The sequence below is a fragment of the Schistocerca serialis genome, chromosome 4 (genome assembly GCF_023864345.2).
Source record: "Schistocerca serialis cubense isolate TAMUIC-IGC-003099 chromosome 4, iqSchSeri2.2, whole genome shotgun sequence".
NCBI classification, from domain to species: Eukaryota; Metazoa; Arthropoda; class Insecta; order Orthoptera; family Acrididae; genus Schistocerca; species Schistocerca serialis.
Genome location: NC_064641.1, coordinates 365,030,023 through 365,050,846, shown reverse-complemented (window position 1 = coordinate 365,050,846; position 20,824 = coordinate 365,030,023). Strand labels below are relative to the sequence as shown.

Here is a 20,824-nt window from a genome sequence, read left to right as displayed (position 1 = left end):
TCTTTGCTTAAGTTCCTGCTTATATGGATTCTCATGCATGTGAGATGTTCCTGTCTGTCTGTGGCAGTTCAATGAACAATGCACAATAATCTGAAATATCTAGAATTAGACAAAATTTATACTCATCTTCATATACATAATTAGTTAGAACATTGTCAATACATGTTGCTGATTGCCCATTGTCTCTGGTACATTCAAAGAAACTCAATTTGAAACCATATTTCTTTATTAAATCAGTGAATCTTGAAGCATGGCTACTATCGCATGTGATACCAATATATATGGGAAGGGTATAGAGAGCTACTCACCACATAGAGGAGGCCTTAGCTTCTAGAATAACAGTGACACTCTACTTCTGATGAAGGATATAATCTGAAATGTAAACATTTCTGGCATCCTTTTTCATTCTGTCTGGCAACCACCGTCAGTTGAGCCCCTATGATGAGAATGTAATTATGTGACATAATATGAAGAATTACGGCATTATTGTGGTATGGTATCTTAATTGTGAATGTTTTTAAATATTTTTGCTCCAGATGTCAGATATACATTGTGCTTGTACTTACATGGCAATTATATGTCACAATTGCAGGAGGGACTCTCCTTGTAATATAGTAACTGATGTGCAACTTCTACAGCAACAAAGACTCTTACTACACAATAATTGTAAAAACAAAGCATAGGATTATAGACAGAGAGATACTGAACAAAACATGTTTGTCTGTTGATAGGACAATGTGTGAAGCTTTCAGTAACTACTGTAACTGAATATTGTCAAAAGGTCCCTCACAAAAACCAAAAAAATTCTGGCTATATATAAAGCTGTTATTGGCACCAAAGTTAATGTCCAGACACTCATTGACAAGACACGACACACCCATCTATGAGAAGGATAGCAGAAATGACCCACAGAACTATTGTACAATATCCTACATTTACATTTGTTATATAATTAGAACATATTCTGAGCTTATACGTAATGAGGTATCTAGAACAGAATGTCCTCCATTACAACCAGCATGAATTTTGAAAACGTCAGTTGGGCTAATCCCAACTCACACTGTCTCACACAACTTTCCTTCTGAGCACTTGTGCTGTGGCTAGAAATGTTCTCCATCAACTATTTATAACTTTTCGTTAATCACAGTAGGAGGTTGACAGAGCTTCATGTAGAATTTAATGGTGCAGTACTGCTCATTCTTTTGCTGGTTCATTGTCATAAGACACCAGCAGATACAACTTTACTTCAGATGCTCTCAAAACTCCTGTAGCAACTGCAGCAAGTTTAAAAGTGCATTGAGTCCAGGGCATTATTCAGCCAGTCATGCGGAGGGAGAAGCAACGACACTGTCAGTTCGTACACAGTCTTACCAGTCTCACGTCTTTTTGTAACACATTTCGTAAGTGTCTCTGCTGTTATACATAAGCGGCGTTCAAAAAGAAACAAGCCACAGTCTGGAATGCGCAAACTGGTGACAGGAGGGTAATATCGTGGCGTGTGTACCAAGGAGTGGTTCCGACCAGAACGTGGAAATTCACAGCCCCTCACTGGAGGGCACGTGTGCATGTCACGTGACTGTATAGAGCTAGCAGCAGCATGCATCAATTGTCCAACACTGCCAGTTGCATTGCAAACAGTGACATGGAGGCATGAAAAGAAGAGCAAAGAAGTGTTGTTCATTTTCTGACAGCAGAAGGAGTAGGAGGAATGAGCATTCATTGACGAATGTCACAAGTGTATGGTGAACACTGCATGTCCCTTGCAGTGGTCAAGGCGTGGCACAAGCACTTCAGGGAAGGACATTAGCCGATGATGCACAGTCTGGAGCATGACACTGCATTACCAATGGCATTGCCCAGCTGGTGGATGCACTCATTATCCAGGACCTCCAAGTGACAGTGAAAGCCATAGCTGCTGTGGTCTGATTGATCGTCAGAAGTTTTCACACCAAGGCTCTTTGTGGCCCACGCGAACGCTCAGTCGCTAACGGCTCACTTCGACGAGTTCTGTGACCTGTTCTGCCAATCGCTGTTCCATATTATCCTCGTCTCTGAAACTTGGTTGAAACCAAACATTTCTTCCGACGCTATCCGAATCACTGGTTACTCTCTCCTAAGGGCAGATCGTGAAACACGACGCGGGGGTGGTGTGGGTGCCTATATTCGCTCTGATCTGAGACCTACTATACTATGCACATCGGATGCAAAGGGCGAAGGAGAAGCAGAGTTCTTGTTTTTCGAAATAAATACATCAAATCAGAAACTGCTAATTGGAGTAATCTATAAACCTCCAAACGTCGGTGCTATGTCCTCCTTTCAGTCTGCCCTGTCCTCGCTCGTGACACTGTATGAACACATAATCATTATGGGCGACACAAACATCGACTTACAGTTAAAATCTCCCTCTGCAGAAAAACTTAGGAGACTGTTCCACTCCAATGATATGAGTTTAACACCGCTGGACCCAACTCATCACACGCCACACAGCCATACACTCATAGATATAATAGCAACAAAGCGACCAGATAAAATAATTCGCGCCAATCAGACATCCGCTCCAGGACTCTCTGCTCATGACGTGATTTTCTTAAATTACTCAGTACATACTACCAAAGAAAAATCTCACCTGGTAACCTACAGAAACCTAAAAAATGTTAACCATGATGCTTTTCAAAAGGATTGCTCAGACATCCCTTGGCATGATATAAGCAATGAATCGACTTTAGACGGAAAAATTCGGGAATTATGTCGCAAAATTATTGCACTGTATGATAAACATGCTCCTCAACGCACTGTCAAGGTAAAGAGAGCTCCCGCTCCGTGGCTCACCACTGCATTACGCCAGTTAATGAATGAACGTGATTCTGCACATAGGGCCTTCAAGCGTAACCCAACTCCCGAGGCGTACGAAGCTTATAGGAAACTCCGAAATAGAACCAAGCAAAGCGTGAGGAATGCCAAAATCAGACATGCCCGCTCTGTCGTATGCGGCATATCAAAACCTGCTGCACTGTGGAAAAAGCTGCGCAGTTTCGGTATAGGGAAGCGAAGATCTGACGCTGTTTATCAAGCGTCTGCAGAAGAATTAAACGATTTCTTCTCAACAGCCGTAAACTGCCACGCAGCGAAAAATTACCAGCCCCAAGATATCAATCTCTCGAGAGACAAGTTTTTCCTAAAACATGTCACTACCGGCACAGTACACAAGGCAATTATGAGAATCTCTTCCGAGGCAGTAGGAAATGATGGAGTGAGCATTGGCATGATTAAGACCGTCGTAAACACTATTACTCCAGTTATCACAGACATCTTCAACCTGTCTCTTGTCAGTAGTACATATCCAACTGAGTGGAAGCAAAGCTTAATTCAACCTATACCCAAGACTGACAACCCTAAGTCGCCAGGTGACTACAGGCCGATCAGCATACTTCCTGCAATATCTAAAGCCCTAGAACACATCGTCCATGAACAGCTGACGGATTACCTCAAAACTCATAACATCCACGACAAATATCAGTCAGGCTTTCGAAAGCACCATAGTACAGCAACTGCATTAATCAAAGTAACTGATGACATTAAACATGCTATGGACAGACGTGAAGCTACCATCCTAACACTGCTTGACTTTAGCAAGGCTTTTGATACAGTTGACTTTGATATATTACTAATTAAAATGAAGCAGCTGAATTTCTCAAACAGCGCAATACACTGGTTCGACAGCTACCTCAAAAACAGAAGTCAACAAATCATTTGTGGGTCGGAAAAGTCATCATGGAAAAACGTGCGCTCTGGAGTTCCCCAAGGCTCCGTCCTTGGTCCATTACTCTTCTCACTGTACATTAATGATATTTCTTCAGTGATTCACTCCTGCAACTACCATCTATATGCCGACGACATCCAACTGTACATAAGTGCAAGCCCCAAGAACATTGCTGACGCAGTAGCGAGTATGAACGCAGATCTTTGCTCTGTTTCTCGATGGGCACAGAACCTAGGTCTGAAACTAAACCCCAAGAAATCCCAGGTCATACTTATATCTCATCCAAAGTTAATCAGTCGGTACTTTCGCGAAACAGTCCCTCAAATACTCCTCAATGGTACCCAACTACCATACCAAAAAACAGTAAAAGACCTTGGAATAATCTTGGATGAACACCTAAACTGGGAAGAACAAACAGTCACAGCTTGCCGGAAATCGCTCTCCTCCCTACATGCAATTCAAAAATTTAGAAAAATATTTCCAACCCATGTTAAACAAAAATTAGTCCAAACACTAGTCTTGCCTAATCTTTACTACTGTGATGTAGTTCAACATGGCACAAATAATGAAAATTCGAGATGCCTCGAGCTAGTGATGAATGCTTGTGTTAGATACGTATGCAACATACGGTTGTATGATCATATCAGTCCTTCATACTCCCAGCTTGGTTGGATACGCCCACATAAGGCACGCGATCTCCACACGATGTGCTTACTTCATCGATTTCTTAGCCACTGGTGCCCCCAATACTTATCTTCTCACATTAAACACCTATCATCATTCCACAACCGCAATACCAGATCGGATACGTGTAGCATCTTGGCTGTACCTTTACATAACACAAAATCTTTCTCCGTGTCATTCTCCATCTCAGCCATACGATTATGGAACGCGCTCCCCTGTGATCTGCGTCTTATCCAAAACCACTCAACATTCAAGAGGGAACTTAAGACTTACATATTAGGGACGGTATAGCCACCATTGTTGTGCCCCCCCCTCATCTTTTTCTTTCTCCTCTCCATCATAGCTTCGAATTTTACCATTCTATTTCTCTTCCTCTAACCTATCTACCTCTTCTATATCTCTTTCACCCCATTCCATCGTCTTATGTCTCTGCTTGATGAGAATAACTCACAAGCTGCAAGAATATAACGAGAAAATTCCCAAGTAGCAATAGGACTGACACTCATAAAAGAAAAACATGTTTACTTTCATATACATAGTCATTATTGTTATTATTATCATTATTATTATTATTTTTATTATTCTTGATTGTTATAATTATTTTTTGGTTGTTATAATTATCATTGTACTACTTTTATAATCTCTATTTTTTTTTCTTTAACATTAATATTGTATAACATGTTATATGTCCTAATTTTCTGTAGACACTGAAATTTGTTGAATCTGAGTATGCCTGGTTAGGTGTAAGAGAGGGCCTGAAGGCCCTAATCTTGCCAGGTAAAATAAATGCATAAATAAATAAATAAATAAATAAATAAATAAATGAAGGAACAACTGCACATGTGCAAAGTGTGTGCCCAATGACTGCCCCACAGTCTTCAACCACACCAGAAAGCATGTTGAATGGCCAAGTGTCTTGCTCATCTGCAGCGCTATGCTCGGGAAGGGAATGCGTTCCTGGCACGAGTGGTGGCTGGAGATGAGTCATGGTGTCATCACTTTCAACCAGAATCAAAATGACAAAGTCTCCAGTGGAAGCATCCAAGGTCACCACCACCAAAAAAAGTCAAGGCCATCCACACAAGTGCAGGAAACATTATGCTAACGTCCTTGTTTGACCAAGATGCCCCCCCCCCCCCCCCTGGTCACCCCTCCCTTCTGATTCGCTTCCTGTAGCATGGCACAACAGTGTATGCCCAGCGTTACTTGCAAACCTTGACCATCCTTCGCCAAGCGATCAAATCAAAATGACCCGGCATCCTCACCCATGGGGGTCATTCTGCTCCAGAACAATGCAAAGCCTCATACGCCTAACACAGTCACGGCAGAAATTCAAATGGGAGGTTGTTGGCCACCCTCCATAGAGTCCATACTTCTCTCCCTGTGATTACGCCATTTTCGGACCCCTTAAAAAGACTCTGAGGGGCAAACGATTCACCTCAGACAATGACTTCCAGCTGTAATTATGCCTCCGGCTTGTTTCTTTTTTAATGCCCCTTGTAATTTTAATCACCTTTTACAAGGGCCTTCAAATGTAGTTAGACCCACTTTTCTTTTCATGCATTTCAGTTCTATGGTTTTTGTCACCTTATGCTACCAAAATCCCTTTGCGATTTCACTGTGTAATTTTCTTATGTTCTTTTTATTGGGTCTTGAGGTTTTTATTTTTAGTTTTACTATGAACCTCTGCCATGTTGTTATATAGTATTCCAAGAGGCTTACACAGCTTCTTGTGCTGTCTTCTGTGATGTTAATTTATTGTGAATCCTCCTAGACAGTTAATCTTGACCTTCTGTGATTTCATTTGGTATTATTGCATTTTTCAAATTTAATTATTTCTCATTAGGTTAGGGGTACTGTAACATATAGTTGAGTTACTGTAAAATAGATCATGGTTTGCTTTTTCTAAGTTTCTTTTTTCTAAATTTCAGCGATTGATGGTCTCTGTGAAGAACCTGTCTATTACAATAGAAGAAAGGCTTCTACTGAAACTCTTCCTATTTGTGGGGTACAGCCAGTTGGATGCTGACCAAGAAGCTATGGAAGAAAGTGATGTTGAGACTCAGAGATTGATCACTGAAGCCTCATCAATTAGTACAAAGCGCTATTACTTTGGAAGTTTACGTCTTGAGCCCAGCCAGGTTTGAAATTTTTTTCCAGTGAACTTTATATCAGAAATGTAGACAGTCATCATGATTTCTGTAATTCACACATTGCAGGAAGTCTTTCAGATAGTAATTATCATAATTTCCATTGTAGATTCGGTTGAGTGTATTGACATCTAACAAGTTGGCTCCTGAACTGCGCACTATCAAGCGTAAACTTGGACTGAAGCTAATTAAATTTGAAGATGCCGCAGTTGATTTGGAGCCATACTACAAAACCCATCAGTTTGAGAGCAGTCTTTTCCTCGTTAATTCTATAATCAAACATTTCAAAGAGGTATGTACCAATCACTGTTTAAAAAAATCTAGATGTGTGACATATTTTAGAATTATATACACTACCTGAAAAATAAATGGAGGGGGGGGGGGGGGGGGAGGGGGGGAGCACCCAGAAGTCATGGTCAGATGTCAGTGTAACTTCATACACATACACACCATGGGTGAGTATGTGAATGATTAGAGTTTTACTTCTCTGTGACAGGTATAATGGCCACCAGAACCCATTAGTGTTGTTACAAGGCCGGGTAGGGTATATAAGCGGCATTAACACTGTCCACTGTCATATGTTGAGTGATCTCTGCGAAGGACATAAAGATGTTGCTTACTTGTGTGAGACAATGTTGTCAGCACCTGACAGAGTTTCAAAAGGTCTTCATTGTGGGTTTCTATTTGGCTGGCTGGCCAAATCATGGAGTGTCCATGTGGCATTAAGAAGTGACAGTGGCCTGATGTTGGACTGCATTGGAATATGAGAGCAGGCATAATCATCATCAGGTTTCCAGCTGACTACTTCTGACCAACACATTGGAGGATCACTGTATTATGCACCAAGCATTTTGTAACACTTGCCAGAACAAATAATTCATCATTCTGTGTCATTCTGCACCATTGGTTAGAGACTTGCAACAGCTGGGCTAGGAAAGTACTGTCCCATGTGTAGGTTACAATTAACACCATGACCCAAATAGCTGCAAATGAAATACTGGCGTAAGTGGGAAGCATGGACTGCTGATGATAGTGTCACATTGTGTTCAATGATGAATCACAGTTCTGCAGTACGTGGGGAGAGATCCCACTCTTTCAATATTTTGAAGAGACATAGCAGTGCCACTCCTGGCATCTTGGTCAGGTACGATTTCAGGTGTTCGCTGGTAGCAAGTGAGGGACAACAATCTGTCATGGAAATCCTGTTCCCTCTCATGTGACACTATTGTGGTGCCATTTTTCAACATGACAGTTTTCATTCACACATGGTACACATGTCTATGAACTAGATGCATGATGTTGAGGCACTCCCATGGCCAGCAAGGCGCCCAGATCTTTCTCCAATAGAACATGTGTAGGAGCAGATTAGATGGCAACTCCATACAGTGCCCGTATCTAGGATATCAAGGACCATTTAAAACAGTTGTGGATTGTTGGCCTCAGGAGAGGATGCAATGATTTTATGGTAACCTTCCCAACCAAATCAGTGCATGCATCCACACCAGAAGGTATGCAATGACATACTGATAAGTGGGCTCAGACTGTCAAGTTCCTTAAAAAAATTTATTACATTTTGCACTCACTGTGAAGTAAAATCATACACTCTCTTATCCTGTGAAGTTTCATTTCATTTCTTAGTCCCCTTCAGGGTGTTTTACTTTTTTTATTGGACAGTTTATTATGTAAAGAATTTTCCTAATTGGAGGGGTAGGCAGAAGAAAGTACTAACATGAGCATGTTTTGAGATATTGCGTATTACATGTTTGGTTAAATTCAAAGACAAGAACATACATACCGTAAGAGAAAACAGTATGTATAGTAGACAGAGCTATCTAGCATTATGTAGGCAGCTACTACGTACTGGCATGACACACACCCGAAAACACAACAGATAATGTGTTCAGTCATATACCTACTAAATTGAGGATTAGTAGTTTCTTCTGCCAATCCCTTCAGTTTACACATGTTAATAGTCTACTTTCATGCACTTTTTAATTTTGTACTAAAATAGATATTTGTCTAATTAAATATTTTATGACATTATGAGGTGTACATCAATTAGGCATTCAATTATGTATGAGGCCTCTGCAGAAAGTAAGTGTACTAGATTTTTATGTAATTAAAAAAAATATTTTTGAATAAAAAGGAATTGCAGGATATTGTTGATATACTTGTTGACTAGTTTTCCACGTTATCATTGTCCTGTTCGATGTTCATTGATGAGCCATGGTTCAAGCTTCTTTATGCTCTCCTCGATGAACTCTTCAGCCAGTTCCTTCGTCCACTTCAGAAGCCCTTTCTGCACCAGCTCGTCAGTTGAAAATTTAATTCCACTCTTGTGTGTCTTCAGGTAAGTGAAAAGATGATGATCTGAAGGCATCAAGTCATGGGAAGGTGAGTGGTGGTGCAAAACATCCCAACCAGGTGAGTCCAAGAGTGCTTTCATGGCTAAGGTTTTGTGAGGATAAGCAGTCTGGTGCAACAAGCACATTTGCCTCATTGGCATTCCCCTCCTTTTGTTTTGAATGCCCGTTTAGAGTTTTTTAGGGTCTCACAGTATCACTGTGCATTGATGGTCTCCCCCCGAAGCATAAATTCAACCAAAAATGCCTTTTTGATCCCAAAACATTGAGGCCATCATTTTTTTTACCCAAAATTGTGGTTTCAAATTTTTTGACAGATGGGTAATTGGTGTGATGACTCTGTTTTGTCACAGGCCTGCAATCGGCCATCCTTGTTTCATCTCCAGTCACAATAGAGCTCAGAAAATCCTTACCTTCCAGTTCAAGTTGCTCAAGAATGTGTGGGCACTATTGACCCAATTTTTCTTGTGTTGCTCAGTCAGCTGTTTTGGGACTCATCTTGCACACAGTTTCTGGTATACAACCATTTCTGAGAGTATCTCATATGAGAGTGTTCTGGAGTTCTGTGGAAACATCATAGAAATTTCATCCATTGTCAGTTGTTGACCTTCATGATGTTTTCTCAATTTTTTACATCAATACGTCAGTCAGAATAAATGATTTTCCACTCCTGTGTTCATCATAAACATTTGTTCTACCTCAATTAAACTCCCTACACTAATTAAATACACTAGCTCTGTTCATAACACCTTCGCAATAAACCATTTTGATTCACAAAGAAATTTCCTTCAGCATGTGGCTCGCACTTGCCACAATTTCTGACCATCTTCATTCATGCATCTGGACACTATAATGTGAGTGTACCTACCATCCTTTTCCTGTCATGCTTGCTCTGGTCAAGAGACCCCACTCTACCACTCTTTTCTAACCCTCACAAAACAGAAAACCACAGAGTGTTATCTCTGTACGTCCATCTTTTTAGCAATGGTTGTGGGACTCGGCTGTTTGATAGAGGATGTCAAATTAAATGCCTTTCAGCTGTCAATTTTCAACCTTATTTTATCGGGCAACCGGTTTCAGCATTTTACCGACCGATGTATAGGAATAATCTACCTCACTTGTGATCTACTAATACTAGTATTGCTGGCCCCTGTTTTGGTCACAAGTGATGCAGATTATTCCTACACATCAGTCAGTGACCTGAAGACGGTGTAGTAAAATGCTGAAACTGGTTGCCCAATAAAATAAGGTTGAAAATTGACAGCTGAAAAGTGTTTAATTTGACATCCTCTACAGAGCTTTATGTTCACAGTACACTTAATTTCTGAACATGCCTTATACAAACACTACTGCACACTTCCTTGTATGCTCCTGTAATCATATTTACTGCATATAGAATGCATGCTCATCAGCTGCAGTTACCCGCCGACAAATAAGCCTTGTTGGGAAGTGGCTGTAAATAACTGATAGAAAGAACAAGGGAATACATTACTAAAGTTATTCTTTTGCCAAGAGTGATTTTCTGTAGCCACTGTCGTACACTGGAATGGAAATAGGTATATTTTTATTTCTTCTCCTGTAGCCACTGTCATACACTGGAATGGAAATTTGAGTGTTTTTTTTTTCCTTTGTTTGCTATGGGGGGGGGGGGGGGGTGTACAAATGTCAGAAATTATTGATGTAGTACCCTTTGAAATTACTAACACTAAGTGTACATATCATGCACTTAACAAAAGCACTGCTAATAACAACTGATGATAACAACAACAATGATGGAAAATGTGACAGACATTGCAAGGATAAAAGAAATCTCTAATTGCTTTGGTATGAGATGTGTGTACAGTAAGGAGGAGCTACTGTATTTATTTTTAAATCAGTTTGAAATGTATTAAAGAGATTAGAATATTAGTTTTATATACAATTTGATTAATAAAATAAATAGAAGCCAGAGAAGGTACAGAAATGAAAATTAATACAATATATTTCTATAAGGTTGTGGCAGCTGATATTACTATGATATTTTGTAGGCAGGGCAGATAGGCACAACATAAAGACTACTTAACACTAAGCTTTCAGCCAAAAAGGCTCCTGCCGAAATAGACAAAACACACACACACACACACACACACACACACACACACACACACAGATATATATTCACGCAATTCCAGCTCACACATGCATGACCACTGTCTCTGGCTGCCATGACCAGACCGTCTCTGTCAGAATTATGTCATAATCCACAAACTGTAAAGTTTTTATTTCTTCTCCCTGCTTCATACGTAAATGTATATATCTCACAAATTGTAGCAAATTTCTAGAAAAAGAGTGAGTATGGATAAATTTAACATGACAGTTAAGCTACCTTTATGCTAAATTTTACTATATGTAATTTTGTTTTGTTTTGTCGATTCCAGAAACATTTTAAATTTAAAATCACTTGAATATGTGGTTAGATTGTTTATAAAACTTTTGTATATTGCTGGTGCTGCTGTGTTATTATTATTATCATTGTTGTTGGCGTGATCTTCAGTACGAAGATGGGTTTGAAGAAACTCTCCACTTTAGGCTGTTCTGTGTGAGTGCAATCTCTTCATACACATTGTGATCTACATCCACTAGAACCTATTTGCTGTAGTCAAGCTTTGGTGTCCCTGAACAATTTTTATTGCCTTCACTTCCCTCTCTTTTGAAACAGATAACTGATGATTCCTTGATGCCTCAGGATGTGTTTACTCTCCACTTCAGTACCTTTTCATTACGTATCTGATCGACCCCTCTAATCTTTCTGCATTCTTAACAAATATTCCATTACTAAAGCTTTTATTTTTTTCTCATTTGAACTGTTTGTCATCCACATTTCACTTATCTATAATGCTAAACTCCTAATTTAAATCAGTCATTAACATATGTATCTGTTTTTGGAAACACTTTTCTGGCATTTGCAAATCTGCATTTTATGTCTTTACTTGTGCTATTGTTAGTGATTTCGCTGCACAAATACTAGAGCTTATCTACATCTTTCAGTGTTTTATTCCATACTCCCAGTTCCCTCAAATCATATAATTTAATTCAGTTATATTCCATTCCAGTTTTCTGGGTATTCATCTTATAACCTCTTTTCAAGACACTATCCAGTCCGCTGAACTAATTTTCTAAGTCCTTTGCTGTCTCTGTCAGAATGATGTCATCATCTTCAAACGATAAAGTTTTTATTTCTTCTCTCTAAGCTTAACCATACCGTTGTCAAATTTCTGTGTGTTTTACTTAAATGATTACTCTGTGTACAAACTGAATAACATTGGGGGTAGGCTACAACCATGCCTCACTCCCTTCTCAGCTACTGCTTCGCTTTCATGCCCTTCGACTCTTGTGACTACAATCTGGCTTTTGTACAATTTTTTGCTACCTTTATTTTATGCCTGCTATCTTCAGAATTTCAAAAAATGTATTTCAGACAACATTTTCTAAAGTTTTCTGTAAATCTACAAATGTTACAATTTAAGGTTTACCATGAGGGATAATAATTAAGAGTATATTTGTTGTTCTTTGGTCTACAAACCAAATGTTACCAATGTTATATTTTCTCGTTGTTTTCCTTTTTGACAGTTCCTTCTTTACTTCCCATTGTCAAGGTGTGTTCTTGTAATCATCCAATCAACATCAGTTTATTAAATTACCTTTATATTACTGAATTATAATCACTGGTAATACGGAAGAATCCTGTAACCTTTTTTCAGTCTATCCTTTAGGACAAGTTATGGTGTCAGTATTGCCTCATATGCTCCCATGTTTATCCAGAATAAATACTGATACCTTTCCTTGGCTTATCCAAAACAGATGCTTAATTTAAAGTACATGTGGAAATTTGCAATTGACATGGAGAAGTTTGTGAAGTTTTTATGTGCCACAGTTATTTGTGTAATATATGTATGCACCCTCCCAGAAATGCAGGAGGAGGAAAGCAATTGAAATGACATTCACTAGAATAAATTGCAGAAGTGTCTGAAATGTTGCAGATGAATATAATCTGTATTTAAACAGGTGTAACCATCAAAAGATGGCAATAAAATAAAACCTTTTTTAAAAGTATTTGTAGCTGGTTGCGTTCAGCATCAACAATCCTTAATTGAAGAACAAGCACAGAGGTCAACACAATCCATCATGGATAAAATAACATAAACAAGTAATTTTTCTATATGTCATTTATTCTTAAAGCAAAAGAATAGTGTTCTCATAATAATCAGTATAAAATACACCATTATATTTCTGCTGAATTTCCTGTTGTGGTAATGATTTAATCAACACCTGTATAATGCCAAATTGTTTATTACTTTGGTCTTTTGGTTGTTTATTCAACTGATGATGTGGTGTAAACTTTTGAAAATGTAGGAGCAGACTTATTAATCTTTCATCAACTTAGGATTAATTTCCATTGGTAATCAACCATCTGAAAGCTAGAATTTTATCCCTATTCTGTATTTCATTTGATAAAAAGACATAAAACAAAATAGTTGTGCACATTAACTTAATAAAATTTAATATTCATCTAGATTTACAACTGTACTCTGCAAACCATTGCTACGAGCATGGCAGAGTGGTACTTCCCATTGTGCCAGTTTTAGGACTTTTTCTGATCCATTCACATATGGGTTGTAGGAAGAAATATTGCTTAAATGCTTTATGTGTGTGGTAATTACTCTTATCTATCCCTGCGCTCCCTACAGGAACAGTATATGGAGGTTTGTGCAGTAATATATTCCCTGATTAATCATTTAAAGCTGTATCAAGAAACTTTCTAAATAGGCTTTCACAGGATTGTTTGCATCTATCTTCAGGCATCTGCCAGTTAAGTTCATTCAGCATCACCTTGATACTCTCCTGTGCATCTGGAGGAGGAGGAGGAAAGTACTGGAGAAAGACATGACTCAACTTTGTTAGAGTAAACAACAACGAAGTCTGTCAACTGTCTGTTAAAGATTGCGAGAATGTATGCAGAATTGCATAAATTTGGTGATGTTTTTTTTTTCATTTTCATAAGGTTTCTTGCAAATAATTTATTGTGGTTTTTGTCCAGAATTCAGCTGACCATTAAGTTCTTGGATGCGTGATGCACATTAGCCTGGAGACTTATTGCTGAAAAATTGTTTTTCTGAATGTCTTTGGTGTGATTCTGCATGTTATATAGTGGGGATATAATCTGCCAGTTTTCTTATTACTGATCTAACTAAAATTTCAAATCACTCATTTTCAGGAACTGAAGTGGCAGGCAGCTATCATCTTGGGATCTGTCGATTTTTTGGGAAACCCCCTTGGCCTTGTGAACGATGTGTCTGAGGGGATGTCTGGTCTTATTTTTGAGGGCAATGTTACTGCACTTCTGAGGAATGTTACACATGGCCTTTCCAATTCAGCTGCTAAAGTCACTGGTAAAGGATTTATTTAGTTAATTGTTGTTTTCATATCTGAGTGTGTTATTTATGAAAATGCTTGGTGTGTGTGTGTGTGTGTGTGTGTGTGTGTGTGTGTGTGTGTGTGTGTGTGTGTGTGTGTGTGCGTGTGTGTGTGTGTGTGTGTGTGTGTGTGTGTGCATGCAAAACAAAATGGCGCAGCGGAGTATCGTGCGATGATTCATTTTCATTCATGGAAATGTTACAGCTGTGATTGGACAATCCAGCTGTCTCCTGGAGCCTTCTGGATTGGCTGTCACAACTACATCATTTTCAAATTTTAGAAAGATTCTGTTAGTTAGAGTAAAGCAGCGATGAGAATAACATGCTAAAAATCAAACAAAAACAGTTTCAATCACATTTTCAGATTTTTATTCGTTAGCAACTGGTTTTGGTCCTTTCCTCAGACCATCTTCAGGCATTTTCCACCATAATGACTGTTGATGACAGGAAAAGCCTGAAGATGATCCAAGGAAAGGTTTGAAACTGGTTGCTATTAATAATAATAATAATAATAATAATAATAATAATAAACATAAATACATCGGCTACACCACTACAATTTCATAACCACCTCTACAACCCTTTAGATCACATAACATCAACAGATACAAAGAAAGTAAATTGGAAAAAGAAAACACTACATGGCAAGCACCCGTATCATCTAACACAGCCACACATCGATCAAGACGCATCCAACACATGGCTAAGAAGAGGCAATATATACAGTGAGACAGAAGGATTCATGATTGCAATACAGGATCAAACAATAAACACCAGATATTACAGCAAGCATATTATTAAAGATCCCAATACCACAACAGATAAATGCAGACTTAGCAAACAACAAATAGAAACAGTAGATCACATCACAAGCGGATGTACAATACTAGCAAATACAGAATACCCCAGAAGACATGACAATGTCGCAAAAATAATACATCAACAGCTTGCCTTACAACATAAACTTTTAAAACAACACGTTCCTACATACAAGTATACACCACAAAATGTACTGGAGAATGATGAATACAAATTATACTGGAACAGAACCATTATAACAGATAAAACAACGCCACATAACAAACCTGACATCATACTCACCAATAAAAAGAAGAAATTAACACAACTAATTGAAATATCCATACCCAATACAGCAAATATACAGAAGAAAACAGGAGAAAAAATTGAAAAATACATCCAACTGGCTGAGGAAGTCAAGGACATGTGGCATCAGGATAAAGTTGACATTATACCAATTATACTTTCAACTACAGGAGTCATACCACGCAATATCCACCAGTACATCAATGCAATACAGATACATCCAAACTTATATATACAACTTCAGAAATCCGTAATTATTGATACATGTTCAATTACCCGAAAGTTCCTAAACGCAATGTAACATATACCGTACAGTTAAAAGGAAGTGACGCTTGATCAAGGTCCGCGTCACTTTCATTCCGAACCAGACCTAAGGTCTGAGAAAGGAAAGATAATAATAATAAAACCCGTGGAGGCCCGGGAAAAGAATAGGCCTCCGGTATGTTCTGCCAGTCGTAAAAGGCGACGAAAACAACAAACCACTAATAGGGCTAACCCCCCTTTTTGTGTGATTAGTTGGTTCAGGACAGAACTAATGAAGCCTCGGACAAGCACTGTCATGGTCGGGGACAGTGCTTGAACCCTATGCCCATCCACAATGGTAACGACACTGCTAGCCACACGGAAAATGATTTAAATCCAAATAGAGATGGTTTGCAGGATATGCTTCCTGCAACCACTCTAGAAGGAAAACAAAGACAGAGGATGAGATGGTTAGATGAAGTTAATCGACACATCATGTTCTGTTATTACCAAGCAACAAACTTAGGAACCAATACAACTGGATACAGATCACAAATATACACAACATTTATTACCAGATACCCAGAATTAAAATTTTTAACAGAACAACGACTAGCTGATCAGATCTGCGTAATAATCAAAAATAACAGGATACCCCAGTCAGAATTAGAAAACATCAAACAACAAGTACAACAAATACTGGAACAAAATAATGTGCAATCAGAAGAAGAAGAAAATACAGTAATGGACTCAAACATCCCAGAGCAAACAAACAAAGAACAACACGCATCAATTAAACAATCAGAGGAAAACGAAATCTTAAGACAGCCACCAGAACAAGCACAAATAGAACACGAAGTGACACACATGTTAGATATAGAAGAAAAATTTCAGCTGACATGTATAGAATACAAAGACACAAATACAGACATTAGACCATTCTTGCATAGACCACCAAATAACCCACAAGTCGAAACAACAATAACAACTATCAACACAATCATACACAACAAAATAAATGAAAATACAACTATGGAAGAGTTACAACTATTGGTTTATATAGGAGCACTCACTACACTAAATATACACACTAGTCAGAGATCAGAACCAACCAACACACAGAAGAAACCCACGAAACCAGCATGGCAACACAGGCTACAGACCAGAATACAAAAACTGAGAAAAGACATCAGACAGCTAAAACAATTTATAAGAAGTGAAATGTCAGACAAAAAATGAAAAAAGTAAAGTCTCACAACAAGAAGCGATAGAGCAATTAGATGAAAAGAAGCAGAAATTACAAGCATTGGCCAAACGACTTAGAAAATACAAAAAAAAGTGAAAATAGAAGGAAACAAAACCAAAAGAAATTTTACCAGACAATAGATAACACACACATTAAAATAGACAATCCACCAAACATAACAGATTTGGAACACTTCTGGAGCAACATATGGTCAAACCCAGTACAGCATAACAGGCATGCACAGTGGATACAAGCAGAAACAGATGCATACAAGATGATACCACAAATGCCTGAAGTGATAATTTTGCAACATGAAGTCACCCAAGCAATTAATTCTACTCCCAATTGGAAAGCCCCTGGAAAAGATAAAATAGCAAATTTCTGGCTAAAGAAGTTCACCTCAACACATTCACATTTAACTAAATTATTTAACAGTTATATTGCAGACCCATACACATTCCCTGATACACTTACACATCGAATAACTGAAACCTAAAGATCAAGCAGACACAGCAAACTCAGCTAAATATTGCCCCATAACATGCCTACCAACAATATACAAAATATTAACTTCAGTCATTACACAGAAATTAATGACACATAAAACACAGAACAAAATTATAAATGAAGAACAAAAAGGCTGTTGCAAAGGAGCAAGAGGATGTAAAGAGCAACTGATAATAGATGCAGAGGTGACATATCAAGCTAAAACTAAACAAAGGTTGCTACACTACGCATACATTGATTACCAAAAAGCTTTTGATAGTGTACCCCACTCATGGTTACAACAAATATTGGAAATATGCAAAGTAGATCCTAAATTGATACAGTTCCTAAACATAGAAATGAAAAATTGGAAAACCACACTTAATATCCAAACAAATTCAAATAATATCACATCATAGCCAATACAGATTAAGCGTGTAATATACCAAGGAGACTCATTAAGTCCTTTCTGGTTCTGCCTTGCTCTGAACCCACTATCCAACATGCTAAATAATACAAATTATGGATATAATATTACTGGAACATACTCACACAAAATCACACATTTGCTATTCATGGATGATCTAAAACTACTGGCAGCAACAAATCAACAACTCAACCAATTACTAAAGATAACAGAAGTATTCAGCAATCATATAAATATGGCTTTTGGAACAGACAAATGTAAGAAAAATAGCATAGTCTAAACAAGAAGATTAAATATTGAATAACCACAGCGACTGCATAGAAGCGATGGAAAAAACAGATGCCTATAAATATCTAGGATACAGACAAAAAATAGGAATAGATAATACAAATATTAAAGAAGAACTAAAAGAAAAATATAGACAAAGACTAACAAAAATACTGAAAACAGAATTGACAGCAAGAAACAAGACAAAAGCTATAAATACTTACGCTATACCAATATTGATGTACTCATTTGGAGTAGTGAAATGGAGTAACACAGACCTAGAAGCACTCAATACACTTACACGATCACAATGCCACAAATATAGAATACATCACATACATTCAGCAACAGAAAGATTCACATTAAGCAGAAAGGAAGGAGGAAGAGGATTCATCGATATAAAAAACCTACATTATGGACAGGTAGACAATTTAAGAAAATTCTTTCTAGAACGAGCAGAAACTAGCAAAATACACAAAGCAATCACTCATATAAATACAGGGTTATTACAAATGATTGAAGCAATTTCATAAATTCACTGTAGCTCAATTCATTGACATACGGTCACGACACACTACAGATACGTAGAAAAACTCATAAAGTTTTGTTCGGCTGAAGCCGCACTTCAGGTTTCTGCCGCCAGAGCACTCAAGAGCGCAGTGAGACAAAATGGCGACAGGAGCCGAGAAAGCGTATGTCGTGCTTGAAATGCACTCACATCAGTCAGTCATAACAGTGCAACGACACTTCAGGACGAAGTTCAACAAAGATCCACCAACTGCTAACTCCATTCGGTGATGGTATGCGCAGTTTAAAGTTTCTGGATGCCTCTGTAAGGGGAAATCAACGGGTCGGCCTGCAGTGAGCGAAGAAACGGTTGAACGCGTGCGGGCAAGTTTCATCCATAGCCCGCGGAAGTTGACGAATAAAGCAAGCAGGGAGCTAAACTTACCACAGCCGACGGTTTGGAAAATCTTACGGAAAAGGCTAAAGCAGAAGCCTTACCGTTTACAATTGCCACAAGCCCTGACACCCGATGACAAAGTCAAACGCTTTGAATTTTCGGCGCGGTTGCAACAGCTCATGGAAGAGGGTGTATTCAGTGCGAAACTTGTTTTCAGTGATGAAGCAACATTTTTTCTTAATGGTGAAGTGAACAGACACAATGTGCGAATCTGGGCGGTAGAGAATCCTCACGCATTCGTGCAGCAAATTCGCAATTCACCAAAAGTTAACGTGTTTTGTGCAATGTCACGGTTTAAAGTTTATGGCCCCTTTTTCTTCTGCAAAAAAAAAAAAAAAAAAAAAACGTTACAGGACACGTGTATCTGGACATGCTGGAAAATTGGCTCATGCCACAACTGGAGACCAACAGCGCCGATTTCATATTTCATCAGGATGGTGCTCCACCCACTTCCATCATGATGTTCGGCATTTCTTAGACAGGAGATTGGAAAACCGATGGATCGGTCGTGGTGGAGATCATGATCAGCAATTCATGTCATGGCCTCCACGCTCTCCCGACTTAACCCCATGCTATTTCTTTCTGTGGGGTTATGTGAAAGATTCAGTGTTTAAACCTCCTCTACCAAGAAACGTGCCAGAACTGCGAGCTCGCATCAACGATGCTTTCGAACTCATTGATGGGGACATGCTGCGCCGAGTGTGGGAGGAACTTGATTATCAGCTTGATGTCTGCCGTGTCACTAAAGGGGCACATATCGAACATTTGTGAATGCCTAAAAAAACTTTTTGAGTTTTTGTATGTGTGTGCAAAGCATTGTGAAAATATCTCAAATAATAAAGTTATTGTAGAGCTGTGAAATCGCTTCAATCATTTGTAATAACCCTGTACATCGGCTACACCACTGCAATTTCATAACCACTTATACGACCCTTGAGATCACATAACATCAGCAGATACGAAGAAAGTAAATTGGAAAAAGAAAACACTACATGGCAAGCACCCGTATCATCTAACACAGCCACACATCGATCAAGACGCATCCAACACATGGCTAAGAAAAGGCAATATATACAGTGAGACGGAAGGATTCATGATTGCAATACAGGATCAAACAATAAACACCAGATATTACAGCAAGCATATTATTAAAGATCCCAATACCACAACAGATAAATGCAGAATTGCAAACAACAAATAGAAACAGTAGATCACATCACAAGCAAATACAGAATACCCCAGAAGACATGACAATGTAGCAAAAATAATACATCAACAACTTGCCATACAACATAAACTAATAAAACAACACATTCCCACATACAAGTATGCACCACAAAATGTACTGAAGAATGATGAATACAAATTATAATGGAACAGAACCATTACAACAGATAAAACACCACCACATAACAAACCTGTCATCATACTCACCAATAAAAAGAAGAAATTAACACAACCAATCGAAATATCCATACCCAGTACAACAAATATACAGAAGAAAACAGGAGAAAAAATTGAAAAATACATCCAACTGCCTGAGGAAGTCAAGGACATGTGGCATCAGGATAAAGTTGACATTATACCAATTATACTGTCAACTACAGGAGTCATACCACACAATATCCACCAGTGCATCAACACAATACAGCTACATCCAAACTTATATATACAACT

General features: G+C 38.5%; 1 protein-coding gene across 1 annotated transcript in view; it reads left to right on the top strand.

Annotated features, from left to right (window-relative positions):
- LOC126474166 (intermembrane lipid transfer protein VPS13D) overlaps positions 1-20,824 on the top strand; it is a 525,388-nt gene that overhangs the window by 471,941 nt on the left and 32,623 nt on the right. The window contains exons 59-61 of the mRNA XM_050101624.1: positions 6,376-6,585; positions 6,704-6,886; positions 14,212-14,386. Of these exons, the coding sequence (XP_049957581.1) occupies positions 6,376-6,585; positions 6,704-6,886; positions 14,212-14,386 (568 nt within the window). The remainder of the gene's footprint in view (positions 1-6,375; positions 6,586-6,703; positions 6,887-14,211; positions 14,387-20,824) is intronic.